The sequence below is a fragment of the Dryobates pubescens genome, chromosome 10 (assembly GCF_014839835.1).
Source record: "Dryobates pubescens isolate bDryPub1 chromosome 10, bDryPub1.pri, whole genome shotgun sequence".
Classification (NCBI taxonomy): domain Eukaryota; kingdom Metazoa; phylum Chordata; class Aves; order Piciformes; family Picidae; genus Dryobates; species Dryobates pubescens.
Window position 1 is genome coordinate 30061565 of NC_071621.1, and position 16717 is coordinate 30078281.

The 16717-nt window shown below is 44.6% G+C and overlaps 1 protein-coding gene across 1 annotated transcript; it reads left to right on the forward strand.

Annotated features, from left to right (window-relative positions):
• Positions 1–501: 501 nt before the first annotated feature.
• Positions 502–10560, forward strand: LOC104296910 (stromelysin-1). The gene is made up of 10 exons (XM_009896771.2): positions 502–609; positions 1832–2073; positions 2165–2313; positions 3306–3431; positions 3983–4144; positions 4261–4417; positions 5406–5539; positions 6886–7045; positions 8971–9071; positions 10460–10560. Exons 1-10 carry the CDS (start codon positions 502–504, stop codon positions 10558–10560), a joined length of 1440 nt encoding a protein of 479 aa, XP_009895073.2.
• The last annotated feature ends 6157 nt before the right edge of the window (positions 10561–16717 follow it).

Below are 16717 nucleotides of genomic sequence, written 5' to 3' on the forward strand. Positions count from 1 at the left end.
GTACAGGGGCACAATGACCTCCCTGCTCCCACTGGCCACATTATTCCTGATGCAGGCTAGGATGCCATTGGCCTTCTTGACCACCTGGTCACACTGCTGGCTTGTGTTCAGTCTACCATCAACCAGCACCCCCAGGTCCCTCTCAGCCTGACTGCTCTCCAGCCACTCTGTCCCCAGCCTGCAGCACTGCATGGGGTTGCTGTGGCCAATGTGTAGAACCCAGCACTTGGATGTGTTAAATCTCATGCTGTTGATCTCCTCATTAATCATATTTCCATGTTGCAAAACCTGCACAAGGGTGGAACTGGATGAAAGGCAGCACAAATATTCTTAATGGTAAAAACACTGCTTTGCTTGTGTTCTGTTGCTACCTAGAACTTGTGAGAATCAATGAGTCAGGGCTTAGAAAGCTTTATAAAGGAAGTGAGTAGTAGATGAAGGTAAAGCAGGTATGTGGTAGATGGTAGAGTACAAGGAAGATTTTTCTGAAGACCAGTGAAAATGAGAATGGAGAACCTCCCGTTTCTCATGTTATTGTGTGCAGCATTATCTTGTGCTTTCCCTGCAGCTACAAGGCAGAAAAAAGGTGGTGACATGCAGCTCATCCAGGTGAGAAAGGCAGACCTCTGAGGAGATCTTTAGCAGCTGTTGAGCATTCATTGCAGTCTCTGGGGCTAGGACACACAGACAAGGAGCTAGTTCTGCAAATTGCAGCAGAATGAATAACGAGTTTGTCTATTTTCCAAAACAGAGGGGGGTGTTCTGTACCATGATAACAAAGGCTTCTTTAATCTTTATTCTTGGTTTGTTTTGGTGTTGGTGGGGGGTTTTTTGTTGTTGTGTGGGTGTGTTTTGTTTTGTTTTAGAATGAATAAAAGTAATTATGCATTCACTTATGTGCTGATTCTACCAGCAGTGGAACTCCTGAGTCAGTATATGCTTGATTTGAAATTCAGGTGGATATGTGGTTATTTATGTGACTTCTGGTGTTACAGCTCGTGACTCTTCATAAAATAAGGATATTCTTTTGTCTGAATTATTACTGTAAAAAAATGCGGGAAAGAGAATGAACATAGAATAAACATAGAATAAATGCTCCTGAGAGGCTGAGGGAGCTGGGATTGTTTAGCCTAGAAAAGAGCAGGCTCAGGGGAGACTTTATTGCTGTCTACAACTACCTGAAGTGTGGTTGTGGCCAGGAAGGGGTTTGGTCTCTTCTCCCAGGCAACCAGCACCAGAACAAGAGGACACAGTCTCAAGCTACACCAGGGGAAATTTAGGCTTGAGGTGAGGAGAAAGTTCTTCAGTGAGAGAGTCATTAGCCATTGGAATGGGCTGCCCAGGGAGGTGGTGGAGTCACCATCCCTGGAGGTGTTCAAGAGGGGATTGGACGTGGCACTTGGTGCCATGGTTTAGTCATGAGGTCTGTGGTGACAGGTTGGACTCGATGATCTTTGAGGTCTTTTCCAGCCTTGGTGATTCTGTGATTCTGTGTGATTCTTCTAAAGGACTCTGAGCACCCCTAAAGCACAGGGTAAATGGATGGTACATTACCCGAAAATAATCACTCTGGTAGACAAATGCAAATGTTGAATGTGTTGTGAGTGAACTGCAAAACATTTATAGCAATAATACAATGCAAAAAGCTATCATCAAGAGGAAAAAAAAATAGCATGCAGGCTTTAAGAAACTCTGTTACCCATGCTCCCATGGAACAGAAAGAAAAGTAGCAAAGGTACCTGTCTCAAGTTGTGCTAGTACAATTTTTAATGAGCTTCAGAAGGGAACAGCACTGACTCTCCTAAAATGCCTTTTCTTTTTTTTTCTTTAGAAGTACCTGGAAAATTACTATGGCTTTAAGAAAGATGGGGAATCTTTCACTTGGAAAGGTAATAGTCCAATAACACAAAAAATAAAAGAAATGCAGGAATTCTTTGGGCTTGAGGTGACAGGGAAACTGGATTCTGGAATTTGGGACCTGGTAGAGAAACGCCGCTGTGGATTCCCTGACGTAGCTGGGTTCTCCACCTTTGCAGGAGAGCCTAAGTGGGCAAAACAAGTTCTGACATACAGGTAACTACAGTGGAATGCTTAATGCAAAGCCTGTCTGTTACACAGCATAAGCTGTAAGGAAACAGTTGATTTTCTGTCTTATATTTTAAAGGATATTAAACTACACACCAGACCTGCATCCAGCAGATGTCAACGCAGCGATCAAAAATGCATTAAGTGTCTGGAGCAGTGTAACCCCTCTGACATTCATCAAGAGGGACAGAGGTGATGCAGACATAGTGATCTCCTTTGCAGCCAGAGGTAAATTCTGCGCAGCCATTATGAGTTATTGCTAAGTTTTTGCCCGTGTGGAGCAGTCAGCCTGAAATGCTAGTGATTTCTTCTCATAGACAGCATCATAAACTGCCAAAATTCAGTGCTCAGTTAAACAAGCAGACAGGAAAACACAGCTCATGCTTAAAGTCTTATGGCTGTAATTCTTGACAATCTCCTGGGGAGGGCAGAGAGGCAGATAAAGAGAAGGAGTGAGAAAATGAATGCAATGAGCTGTCTGTAGTTTACTGGATTTATACCTAGCATATGATGCCTAATGTGTGCACAAGCCACAAGAGGCTGAGGGCTTGTTGGATATACCCCAAATCAGAGCAGTATGGAGTGGGTAGCTCTAGTTAGACTCTTGGGATTAGGTATGTGCCTTGTGTACGCTAAATAAGTTGGGCTTGCATTTCTGGAATTGCCCTTAGGGTGGGCTTAGCTCTTTTAATTGACAGTCTGTGCACTGAACTCTTCTAGTCAGCTCCTCTGTTCACACGCAGACATCCACTCACCTGGACTATGCAGAGTGTTCAGGCACCTCGCATAAGCTCTATGCCCCTAAATCCTACTCTGTAAACTACACTCAAGGGCTTACAGTCTTTCCAAGGATCTTGCTTCTGCCATTCAGCATTTAAATTGCCAGCCAGGTTCAGATGTCTGCTGACACAGAGTTTTTGAACCTTTTACCTTTTGAACAAAGAAGGAAATACATTTCAAAATAAACCATGTCTTACCCTTCCCTTGAGGCAGCAGTATGAAAATGTCCACCTATTTTGTGAGGAAGCCAAGATTTCACTCCTGATGCATCAGTTCAAATTTTCCTAAGTTCTCCCTGCGAAAAAGAGAGCTTTTGGCAAGTCTGGGTGGAAGGGGGATTTGAGAGTTTACAAAATCAGCAGAAAACAGAGCTCTGTGAATGACTTAGAACACTTTTCTCCATAAGCCTCAGCCAGCTGTGTATGGGACTTACCTCTCAGGTCACAATGACTTCATCCCCTTTGATGGCCCAGGAGGATCTGTTGCTCATGCCTATGCACCTGGCAAGGACTTTGGTGGAGATGCTCACTTTGATGAGGATGAAACCTGGTCCAAAAGCACAGAAGGTAGGAAACTCAGTTCTTCAAGCCCCTTCTGAAGCAATGTGTACATGACATTAAGGGTACAGTGTCTGTCTCCTCTCCTTCTTAACGAGTGCTTAAAAATGGGGTTGATTTGTGGGATCGTTGGGTAGCTGGTTTCCATAGCTGTGAAAATCCTCTGAACCTTCTGGTTTAAAAAGTTAAGACCCCAGCTGAACTTCTTCCATGGACCAGATGGAGATTTATATGGGAAGTAACTGAATGACCTGGAAGTCCCCTTCTCCCCACCCCTCTAACCTGCTTGTCTCTTCCAGTACAGTTACATCACCAGCACTGGCCCAGGGTCCTTCTTCCACACTGGCTTCTGCAGATGACTATTTCCTTGTACTCCACTGTAATGATTTCTTTATTTTTCCTTATGACCAGAATTTCATCTCCAACTGAATTTCCTTAACCAGCTTCACTTGCTTGGGCAAGCAGTTCTGAAACCTCTGATCTGCCTTACGACCTTCATGTTTTCAAGACCAACTAAAAGTCACTGCTCTCCTATGATGTCTTTTGTTTATTATTTCCAGGTACAAACCTCTTTTATGTTGCTGCCCATGAGTTTGGTCATTCATTGGGACTTTTCCATTCCAAAGACCCCAATGCTCTGATGTACCCAGTGTACAGGAAATATGACCCTTCAGTATTCCCTCTTCATCAGGATGATATTAAAGGCATTCAGTACCTCTATGGTAATTCACACTTTTTAATTAACTAGTGCTTATAATTTGAAAGACTTTTTTTATCTGTACAGGAGATGCCTGAATGAGTTCTCCTTTTAATTTCTTCCATTAACTCCTTCTTTTAGGACCATCTTATAACACTCACAATGACCAAATAGAATCTACTGAGATAAAAGACCCAAGTGAGTCAAAAGACCCTGTACTGCCAAACACCTGTGGCCCCAATTTAACCTTTGATGCTGTTACCACTTTCCGTGGAGAAATCATGTTCTTTAAAGACAAGTAGGTCAGCTCTCTGTCATTATTAAATTGTGCTGGGCAGCATGGAAAAATAACTTTCTTCATAATATCAACTGCTCTAGGCAGGAAGGTGAGAGAGGGAAGCAGGGTAGGAGACGGGATGCAAAAGCAAAGGAGTGGTGGAGAAATGGAAAGAGGTCAGTATAAACAGGAAGATCACTTTCGAAATACAGCGTGCTGTGAGTAGGGTGGGGGAAAAGATGGCTCGTCTGAAAACGTTCTGTTTTCACTTTAGGCTGTGAGCAAGTCCCGTGCTTGGCACCCCAGAGAGTTCAGCTTTAGTAAAAGACACCACCAGCTCCGAGACAGAGCCTTCATTGCTTTGTTTTGTGAGAGCTGAGGGTTTTACCGGTCCTGACACAATACTTGCTTGAAGACCCCCCTGTAGTGGTGGTTTAGTATAATAATAGAAGGAAAGGATATTGATTGAGTGCTAAACTCAGACAAACTACCTTGCTTCAGGGTGTGACATCCCAAAATCTTGAGAAGGGATGAAAGAGCCTTTTCTAGTGATGGGGCTGTGTTTTCCCCCCTGCCGACACTCCTCTAAATCAATATTAGAGCTTTGACCTCAGAGTTTGGAGTCCACAGAGCCAGTAAATTGCTGTTTCGCTGAAGGTCCTCGTGTGCACTCACCATTTCTCTGAGCTGGTGTTGGCAACCCCGGGATGGGGTTTCATTGCCCAAATCTTACCCCGCAGCAGCCCTGTGAGCCAGGGCTTTCTGCGTAAGGGAAAATAACAACTCTTTCGGCAAAACCAGTTCATCAGACCTATTTTAAATGTCTGCATCAAGATGAGAGGAATCCCACCAAGGAAACAACTTTCTTTCCGTTGACATTACGGGGAGCTTAGGGTGACTAACTCCGGGTACATGTCTGGGTTTAGCCCCGGTTGCCATGATGTGGTTTCATGCATTTGTGTGTGTGAATGCTTCATTTGTTCGAGAACCTCTTCTATATTTACGTAAGGCATGTTTGGCGCAAGCATCCTGCAGTCAGAACAGCTGGGGTTGATTTAATATCTTCCTTTTGGCCACGGCTGCCACCTGGTGTTGATGCTGCATATGAAATTCCCGAGAAAGATGAAACTATCATTTTTAAAGGTAAAAATGTTGTCCTTTTGGTGTGGTTTGTTGTTTGGGGGGGGTGGGGTGGGGTTTGTTGTTGTTGTTTTGTTTTGTTTTCTATGTTGTCTGTTCAAGTAACCTGAAGAGTTTGTGCCAGGTTTAAAATATGCTTAAGCTCTTTCTGCAAGATTACAACTACCTGAAGGGGGGTTGTAGTGAGGCACAGGTTGGTCTCTTCTCCCAGGCAACCAGTACCAGAACAAGAGGACACAGTCTCAGGCTGCACCAGGGGAGGTTTAGGCTGGAGGTTAGGAGGAAGTTTTACACAGAGAGAGTGATTGCCCATTGGAATGGGCTGCCCAAGGAGGTGGTGGGGTCACCGTCACTGGGGGTGTTCAGGATGAGGCTTGACAGGATGCTTGGTTCCATGGTTTAGTTGATTAGGTGGTGTTGGATGATAGGTTGGACATGATGGTCTTGAAGGTCTCTTCCAACCTGGTCTATTCTATTCTATTCTATTCTATTCTATTCTATTCTATTCTATTCTATTCTATTCCATGACACACAATAAACTGATAAATTCTGTTAGAGGGTAGGAGGGCTCTGCAGAGGGACCCTGACAGACTGGACAGATGGGCAGAGTCCAACGGCATGAGATTTAACACATCTAAGTGCCAGGTTCTACACATTGGCCACAACAACCCCATGCAGAGCTACAGGCTGGGGTCAGAGTGGCTGGAGAGCAGCCAGACAGAAAGGGACCTGGGGGTGCTGGTTGATTGTAGGCTGACCATGAGCCAGCAGTGTGCCCAGGTGGCCAAGAAGGCCAATGGCATCCTGGCCTGCTTCAGGAATAATGTGGCCAGCGGGAGCAGGGAAGTCATTGTGCCCCTATCTTAGAGAGAAATTTCATTGTCTAAGTAAGTGTCATTATTTTTCTTTTTCCCTGGAAAATTATCCATTTAATTTAAAAATTAAAACATGTTTCTTCCCTGCTCCTGGAAAACTACCATCATTCTGAAAGAAGCCTGATATTTCAGTTTTCATAAAACACGGTGCAAGGAACCATTCTTGTCATTTTTGTACTCTAGTCTGCCCAGGGAGGTGGTGGAGTCACCATCCCTGGAGGGGTTCAAGAGGGGATTGGTCGTGGCACTTGGTGCCATGGTCATCTAGTCATGAGGTCTGCGGTGACAGGTTGGACTCGATGATCTTTGAGGTCTCTTCCAACCTTAGTGATACTGTGATACTATGTGGAAGGTTTTCAAGCAGCTGGTATCATCTCTGTATTTTTCCATTGAAAGATTAGCTTTCATGAAAACAATTGTGTCATTCCCAGGATAAGGGACTGATAACACATTTTCACCAACTTTTCTTCATAGGGAATGAGTTCTGGGTTGTGAGAGGAGATACCATGCTTCCTGGATACCCCCAAAAACTCTACACTCTGGGCTTTTCAAAGGAGGTTACCAAAATTGATGCTGCTGTTTATGATGGAAATGAGGGTAAAACATATTACTTCGTAGAGGACAAACTTTGGAGGTAAGATTTCCTGTGCTGCTTTCCTAAATAGCAGCAAATATCATCACATGATCGATATCCTGTCATGGTTTAGGATGCATTAGTCACGTGTGTTTGGTCATCTGTTTCACTGCCACAGCTTGTTATGGAAAAATGTTTGAAAGAGAGGTGAAAGAGTGATTTGAGCTTTCCTTTCAATTGATTTAATTATTGATTTAATGGATTCAATTATTTAATCACTGGTTTAATTGAATTATTTTTTTAAGTTCTCTTATTTGTTTGTTTGTATGTTTATTTACATTTAACAACCCTGGGGGAGGAGGGGGAGAGGAACAACCAACAAACATAACCCCCACCATTCTACATCTCCATGAATCATCTCAGAAAATCAGTCACAACCTTACTATTCATATCAAAAACCTTTCTTTGGGGAAAGGGATATCCACCCTTTTCCCAGTTACCCACAGATAGTTTCATAAAGTTCCTGCTAAATGCTATGTAAGGCAAAGAATTATCTGCTGAGCATGGTTGTTATTTCCTATTTGCAATCAGGTTTGTGTAATAGGAAACATATTTCCAGTAACTGAAGGAGGTGCTCCTTATAACAGAAGTAGTAGATAACCTGAGCTTCTGTAGATGAATGGCACAATAGCTCTCCTTTCTGCCACCACCACAGCCAAGTCATTGTACATGCAGAGGTCATCCTGGAGGTATATAATTTGTAAGTTAAACGGAACATCAGGCTTCTACGTTTCCAGGTGGCTAAGAAGGCCAACGGCATCTTGGCCTGAATCAGGAATAGTGTGGCCAGCAGGAGCAGGGAGGTCATTGTGCCCCTGTACTCAGCACTGGTTAGACCACACCTTGAGTCCTGTGTCCAGTTCTGGGCCCTTCAGTTTAGGAAAGATGTTGAGTTGCTGGAATGTGCCCAGAGAAAGGCAACAAAGCTGGGGAGGGGTTTGGAGCACAAGCCCTATGAGGAGAGGCTGAGGGAGCTGGGGTTGCTTAGCCTGGAGAAGAGGAGGCTCAGGGGAGACCTTATTGCTCTCTGCAACTCCCTGAAGGGAGGCTGTAGGCAGGTAGGGGTTGGTCTCTTCTCCCAGGCAACCAGCACCGGAACAAGAGGACACAGTCTCAAGCTGCACCAGGGGAGGTTTAAACTGGATGTTAGGAAGAAATTCTTCCTATAGAGAGTGATTGGCCATTGGAATGGGCTGCCCATGGAGGTGGTGGAGTCACTATCACTGGAGGTGTTTAGGAGGAGACTGGATGGGGTGCTTGGTGCCATGGTTTAGTTGATTAGATGGTGTTGGGTGATAGGTTGGACTTGATGATCTCAAAGGTCTTTTCCAACCTGGTCTATTCTATTCGATTTGATTTGATTAGATTCTGTTCTACATTGTTGTTCATACTCTCACACCAGTTTGTCTGATTATTAAATCCATTACTGAGCAAAGGTATCAGAAGACAAATACTTTCAGAAGCCTTCTTATTCCATCACTGATAGACAAACTACACTTCACTATAAAATGTAGTGGCCTGCTATTAATAACTTAGGTAAAATAGCTTACAATAAATCAGAACTTATGGGGGAAAATCAGATTTGTCCTAATAAAGATTTCTTACAGTACAAAAAATCAATCTTTTTATCATCTTACAAATCAAACTTATGTTTCAGATATATTACCTAGCTCTCCTTTAGGTACAGTCCTTTAGAAATAAATACTCAGCAAATTTGCAACGATGGTTAGAACATTAAATATTATTATATATATCTTGAGGGGATGTAAACAGAAGCAATTCTTTCTGCTAATAAATTAATAAGGATTTATGGCACATGGTATCTGTCTCAGCACTACCTAAATGATTCTGAATGAGGTGAGCAGAATTAATTGTGAGTTGTTTGCAGTTCTCATTGACACCAGGCCACTTGTCATTTCTCTCAGGTACGACAAAAGAAGTCAGTCTATGCACAGGAAGCCCAAGCTGATAAGAGATGTGTTTCCTGGAATTAATGGGAAAATCAATGCTGTTTTTCAACATGAAAGTGAGTAGCCATTCTTGATAAAATCTGTGTGAAATTGTCAGGGTCACAGAGCTGACAGTGCTTGCACAGAGAGAGGCACCTCTAAGTGCTGTCATAGCCCTCAGGATGACCAAGAAGACCCTGAACTAGCCATGTCATACTCACATGTTTCACTTTTCCCCCTTGAAGTATAGCAATGATAGGCCAGTTGACAGGTTGACCTTATTGCTCTCTACAGCTACCTGAAGGGAGGTTGTAGACAGGAGGGAGTTGGTCTCTTCTCCCAGGCAACCAGCACCAGAAAAAGAGGACACAGTCTCAAGCTACACCAGGGGAAATTTAAGCTTGAGGTGAGGAGAAAGTTCTTCACTGAGAGAGTAATTGGCCATTGGAATGGGCTGCTTGGGGAGGTGGTGGAGTCACCGTCCCTGGAGGTGTTCAAAAAGGGATTGGATGTGACACTTGAAACCATGGTTTAGTAGTCATGAGGTGTTGGGTGACAGGTTGGACTTGATCTTTGCAGTCTTTTCCAGCCTTATTGATTCTATGATTTATGTGTTCACGCTGATGTTCACCTCACACCATGAAGAGCACCAGTCAAGACAGTGATAACTTAAAAACATAAGGTCTACTACTTGCTGTGAGCAAGGCTGTCACAGCCTAGCTCTCTGCCATAAAATGGCACTGCTGTGAGAACAATTTGCACTAGCTTCTCCTGAGTGATGGAGAATGTTACTTAGACAAGGAGATGCTGGAACATACTCAAGGCTATGTCCACACTGCCAAATAGCACAGTTGCCCAGTTGTTCCCTAGCCACTCATCTCTTCATCATCCAAACCCATGCATGTTAATTGCTTCCCAGAAAATCTATCATTTACCTCCAAAATGAGTCTTACATGTGGTGCTGGGGATCCTTAACTGCAGCTGTCACTCATGAAGGGCAGTGTGGACACAGCTGCCCCAGGCTGTATCTCTACTTCTCTGCACAGGATCTGGCAGCATCCCAGCAAGCTTGTCCCTGCTCGCACCTTGTGCTGCTCTGTGTCACACTTCAAGCTGTGCAATACCTACCTGCAGGTGGCTAGAAATGCACCCTTCTAGAGGGTTTCAACACAGCTATTGCATAACAGCAGATGTTTTAGATTTCAGAAACACACAGGATACATTGTTGTAAGGTCACCATGGGATTCATTAGGTATATTATGCAGTGTGTGCATGGCTGCTTTCCTATGCAAGGTGTCCCCACACTACCATGTACCATTTTACAGAGGTTACAGCTGGAAGCAGATGCTGTGGGCAGTGTAAGTGCACCCAAAGATTTTCTGAGCTCTTTCTGGATGTTGTTGAAGCATGCCAATTATTACACTTGCAATGTCATAATTCATCTGGGTGTTTCTTGTTTTCCTAGATTTCCTTTATTTCTTCATTGGAAAAAGGCAATTTGAGTTTGACCCTGAGAAGAAGAGAGTTACACGCCTCCTGAAGACCAGCTTCTGGTTTCCATGCTAAGAAAATGATATCTCTGATGGTGTTGGAAAGAATGTAGTATTCCTACACTGGAAACACTTTTTCTTTTGTAAATCTATGGAATGTATAGGTGATTCAGTGTTAGTTCAACCAACCTCAATACCTGCACAATCTGTGTTTCTGTAAATAACAGAGTCCGCAGTGTGCCCAGGTGGCCAAGAAGGCCAATGGCATCCTGGCCTGGATCAAGAATAATGTGGCCAGCAGGAGCAGGGAGGTCATTCTGCCCCTGTACTCAGCACTGGTTAGGCCACACCTTGAGGACTGCTGGAACGTGTCCAGAGAAGGGCAACAACACTGGGGAGGGGTTTGGAGCACAAGCCCTATGAGAAGAGGATGAGGGAGATGGGGTTGCTTAGCCTGGAGAAGAGGAGGCTCAGGGGAGACCTTCTTGCTGTCTACAACTACTTGAAGGGAAGTTGCAGCCAGGTGGGGGTTGGTCTCTTCTGCCAGGCAACCAGCACCAGAACAAGAGGACACAGTCTCGACCTGCACTGGGGAGGTTTAGACTGGATGTTAGGAAGAAGTTCTTCACAGAGTGATTGGCCATTGGAATGGGCTGCCCATGGAGGTGGTGGAGTCACCATCACTGGAGGTGTTTAGGAAGAGACTTGATGGGGTGCTTGGTGCCATGGTTTAGTTGATTAGATAGTGCTGGATGATAGGTTGGACTTGATGATCTCAAAGGTCTTTTCCAACCTGGTCTATTCTATTCAATTCTAGTCTATTCTTTAACATACTGTCATGTATATATGTATGTAATTAACATCAGGATTGCTAGTTTACCAAACAATAATGAAGCTTTTACTTTTTAATACAAAACTGTGTGTTGTTTTCTTTTTGCCTCACCATAACCCAAATGCCATGATCACTAATCTGTGTCCTGAAGCATACACATCTACACTTGTCTTGAAGACCTCCAGGGAGGGTGACTCCACCATAGAATCAGAAAATTCTTAGGGTTGGAAGGGACCTCAAGGATCATCTAGTTCCAACCTCCCTGCCATGGGCAGGGACACTTCTCAGTAGATCAGGCTGCCCAGAGCCACATCCAGCCTAGCCTTAAAAACTGCCAGGGATGAGGCGTCCACCACCTCCCTGGGCAACCTGTTCCTGTCTCTCACCACCTTCACAGTGAAGAACTTCTTCCTAACATCCAATTTGAATCTACCCATTTCTAGTTTTTTTGCATTCCCCTTAGTCCTGCTGTTACCTGACACCCTAAAAAGTCCCTCATCAGATTTCTTGGAGCCCTCTTCAGATACTGGAAGGTCACAATAAGGTCTCCTTGGAGCCTTCTCCTCTCCAGACTGAACAGCTCCAACTCTCTCAGTCTGTCCTCATAGGAGAGGTGCTCTAGCCCCCTGATCATCCCTGGACAACCTGTTCCAAGGCCTGACCCAGCCTCTCACCCTTCTTCTCCCCAAGTACACCCTTGTACTCTCTTGTCTTCTACTCCATCCCCATCTTTTTCCTCTGTGTCATTCACAACTTCTCCCCAAATCCACCATAGCTTCCCCAGGCCCAGCCATGCCCTCCATGACCTCCCCAAGCCCACCATGTTCTCCTTTAAAGAAGAAAAAGGGAAAGAAGAAGAAGGGCATGATGCAGTTGAGGATGAATGCAGAAGAAAAAGGGGTAACAGTGAGGAGGAAGAGGAGGACAATGCAAGAGAAAAAACAGGGGATGACGCTGTTACAAACAAATGGCTGCAGGCGAGGAATTAAACAAATAAAAACTACTTTATTAATTTAGAGCTCCTGCCACCAGGGTAGCTTATATGCACATTTAGGAAAAACATACTATTTACAGATTCATTGCTCAGTTGCACATATCTCCCAGAGTACAGGAACAAAGATCAGTATTTGGAAACATAGAATCCAAGAGCAGTATATTGCCCCTACTAACAAGAAAAGGTATTCCCCAGACACTTAGGCAGCTTCCAAATAGCCTCACAATGATGGTTCCAGTTCACAGGATCACAGGACATTGGGGGCTGGAAAGGACCTCTGGAGATCATCAAGTCCAACCCCCCTGCCAGAGCAGGACCATAGAATCCAGTGCAGGTCACACAGGAGCACATCCCAATGGGTCTTGAAAGTCTCCAGAGAAGAAGACTTCACAACCTCTCTGGGAAGCCTGTGCTTCCAGGGCTCTGTGACCCTCACAGGGAAGAAGTTCCTCCTCACAGTGAGGTGGAACCTCTCATGCTGTAGTTTATATTCATTGCCCCTTGTCATATCACAGGGTGCAACAGAGAAGAGCCAGTTGTGAGTAGTCTTGTTTATGCACCCGTTTCTTGAGGAATCCTTCTGGACTGCAATGTGTGATCCACACGTGTGGGGGAGAAAATCCCAGGAAGAGCCTTTAGTGCTCTCCTGCAAACCCATTTTATATCAGCTCATGGCCCAAATGTCCTGTGTCACAAACACCACAGATCATATTCCACATGCCAGAAAAGGGCAAGAAATTGATCTGCATCAGGTTCTGCATTGTCCAGGCTTGTGCTGGCCCAGGGGTCTGCTCCTGACATGAGACGTGGGGGAAGGGGCCAAGGTGTCAGCTGACATGGCCTTGAAAGGGGGGAGGTGCCTTCCTCCTTACCCCTTTTTTCCCCATGTTTCTGATCTTCACCCCCATCCTGACTCCACAGGGCAGGGAGGGGTTTTGCATTCCACCCCGTTGGTGTTTCGACACAACATCGGCCATGGCCCCTTGGAGTGGTGGGCAATCACCACTTGCCTCCAAAGTTAACTCTCTTGGGGGCAGAGCCTGAGGGAAGATGAAAGGATAGAGGTTATGCACACCAGATGATTTTAAACACTTATGGGAGCTGTCTGAGATCCTTTGCATCTTCCATTGCTACTAGAGGGAGAGAGGATGCTCAAAAGGGCCTTTGGGAGCAGTGCTGCCACACCCTGCTGTGGAGGTGGCAATCAAGGCTTTACTGACTAAGCAGAACTAGAATCAAAGTGATTACTTTTAACTGCAGCACCTCCAGAAAAGGAAATGAGTAGCTCTGAATAGTGTCTGATAGTGCCAAGGTCAGAGAGGCAGGTTCAGGTCTTCTAGCTTGAATGTTTCTATTGAATTAGTAGGAAATATTTCAATACTGTTTACTTGCTCCTTAATATTGACCTCATGCTGTTCTTGTTTTCTAATTCTGGTTTTCTTTCATGTTTCTGATATAACTGGAATAACACTGGGAGAGTTTAAGAAGAGATTTGATGGGGTGCTTGGTGCCATGGTTTAGTTGATTAGATGGTGTTGGGTGATACATTGCACTTGATGATCTCAAAGGTCTTTTCCAACCTGGTTAATTCTATTCTATTCTATATATCCTATTGGAGAAGAACAAACTTAATCTATGCCCATTTAACTACTATTTGCAAGAGGTTGTTCCTAGTGAAATATTGACTTGGGTTTAAGGAAATGGGAGTGGAGAAAGCCCTTTCTTGGTGACAGAAATAGCAGATTTCTGTGTTCAGACAAACTGAAGGCAATTCAGAAGTGCAAGGATGCATCTCTCAGCTGCCACTGATATTCCAGAAAAAAATAGTTAAAAGCTGCCAAGGTGCAGACTCTCTTTCTAGATGATTTCCTGGCAGCCTCTGCCACCTGGCTGGTCTCCAGTCATCCTGTTCGTGTTTGCTCCCTTCCAGCAAGACATCTTCCCTGGCAGGTGCACAAGCAATAAATGTCTCATGGGGTGTTTTGACACTGGTGCCACGCATCCACCTGGGAGTCTGTGAGCCTATAACAATTCCTGTATGCCTCCAATTGTCCAGAGCCCCAAGGCATATGCAAATTTAGTTTGTAGATCAGTGTGGAGACATTGATCTTTTCTTTCTGCATCTTTTAGGGTAAATTTTACATCTTCAAAACTTGTGTGCCAAGTGCCAAGTTTAAGGCAAAGGACTTCAAGCATGTAAGCTGGGAAGATGGGTTGTGCGAGGCAGAACAGGGCCTGTCTGCCATCAAGGAAGCCAAGCATGGGACACAGCAGGGCAGGCTTGCATCCCAGACAGCAGCTCAGCTGAGGGATGAAGAACATGATTTGGTTGTCCTGTGTTCAAGAAACAGGTGCTTGGCATGGAAAGTGGCACTCCTTCCCTTCTCCTTCAACTGAAATCACTGATGATGTCATGTCTGCGCTTGCAAAAGTCACTGAGGTGTAGCTCTGGACTGCCCCAGCCCGTGACTTGTCACACTGAATTGCTCTCTTATAATACAATAATTAGGACTGATTCAGCACCTGACATCCTGAGCCCTATCGCTGTGGCCTTTGGACTTCAGCGTGGTTTGAGCTATACCATTGTGCCTTTAGCACTGCCCCGAACAGCACCCTGATTCGTAAACAGTGACTCTCAGAGCAGAATCAACAGCGTTCCTACAAAGGAAACATTTCACTCTAGGTGACATTATGCCACAAACTTGTACAAACTTTGAGACATTTCACTTAGGAGATTGCCTTTGGCTTTTCCATGGTGGTATTAAAGTGAATTTAGTTCATTAAGAGAAAATTCATAATGAATTCTTTAATGTCATGCAAATATCTGGCAACCATTTGAATATTGCTGCACAGTGACGTGATTAATACTTTTAGTACTTCAGTCATTTCATGGAGAGTTACAGCCTCCAGGGATCTTTCAGGATAACATTCTGGATTTGTGGGATGGGTTTTATTTTATTGCTTCAAAATAGATTGGAGGCACATGAAAAGATTAAGATAAGTGTAAGTGCCCTGAATGGACATAAAAGTACTTCCTGCAAGAATGATGATTGCATTTTGCAGAGCCACCTGCTACTGAGAGAGCAATTGCAAGCACCATTGTGACAAATTCTAGCAGTAAACAATTCTTAGAATTATGAAGTACCACTTTTAACTTTATGTGACACCAAAATTGCAGAACTGCCAATCAGAGTTCCCTTTTCCACAGTAAATCTGTTGTGAGAAACTTTGATTTAGGGAAACCCCGCTGTGATTCACACTGTGAACTTATTTTTTCATTATTTAGCAAGGAGCATGGGTGGAAGTTTCTCCTTAAGGAGGGAAGGATGGAAGCCATTAGAGCACTTTAAAATTTTATCAGATATAAGTAGGGGAAAAGGGAAATCATTCTGGAGAAATATGTGTGTAAATAAAGCAGGATTATTGCTAGTATAGGGAGACACAAGCCTGTGCTGCCTGAGTATACAGTGAAAAAACCCTTGAAAATGCTAACCCTTTCTTAACAACCTTCTCTTCCTTAGGCACCTAGTTTGAGTTTAGCAGTGACTTAGCAGATGGGTCCCAGACCTGTCAGGGTTATTTGTGCTGACCTGCATGAGGTACTGTTGCTCATAGTGCAGGCAAGAACCTGCCTCTGAAGAACAGCTAGGAGTAGGTAAGGGCGAAATTTACCTCTCTTCATTGGTTACCTGGAGATTTTTGGCAAACTTCAGCCAGGGCCAGTGTGTTATCTGGTACCCTGACAGAGGTGAAGTTGCCTCAGCTCCATGCCCCTCGATCCAGTTAACAGTGAGGCTGAGCATGTATTCCCAGTAGGCACATGCACACAAACACACACAAGTCCACACACACAAAGACACTGTGGATCACCCAGCATCTGAGGTCAGACATCCTATCCATTCAGCCACTGCCCTGCAATGTGCCGGTGTCCCCTGCTGCCTCATGCACACACACACAAACAGATCTTTTCACTGACCCAGATCCCACAGCATCCCCAGGTGCTGAGTCCCCTAGAACTCTCCAATATTTGGCCCTGGCTTATGGCCAGTTTGATACACAGCTGCCAGCCTCTTACCCTACTCACTGGCCCATCCAGCTGGATCTTCATTCATCAGTGCTCTCACGCATATGTACGCACACAGACACAAGGTCCTCCAGGCCTTGGTCCCATCTCAAAGGTGGTCACTGAGACACGGTCACTGAGACATGCACACAGAGGACAGAGCCCCTGGAATGGGAAAATAACTTGAAATGGGGTTCAGTGAGGTGTTTGTACAGACTGAGCTGGTCAGATGCAGGTGCAACACAATGACTCTGAAAACAAAGCAAGGGATTATATAGACACCCGTTGGCGCTTGGCAAAAATTCTCATGTATTTTGAAGGGTCCTGGTTTCATTTTGGCCTAT

What these genes read in the sequence shown, in the direction of transcription:
- LOC104296910 (XM_009896771.2), top strand. Translation starts at nt 502, where the DNA reads ATGAGAATGGAGAACCTCCCGTTTCTCATGTTATTGTGTGCAGCATTA. An exon ending in GTGACATGCAGCTCATCCAG is followed by an intron (nt 610 to 1,831) that starts GTGAGAAAGGCA and finishes TTTTTTCTTTAG; the next exon opens with AAGTACCTGGAAAATTACTA. An exon ending in AGGCATTCAGTACCTCTATG is followed by an intron (nt 4,145 to 4,260) that starts GTAATTCACACT and finishes TCCTTCTTTTAG; the next exon opens with GACCATCTTATAACACTCAC.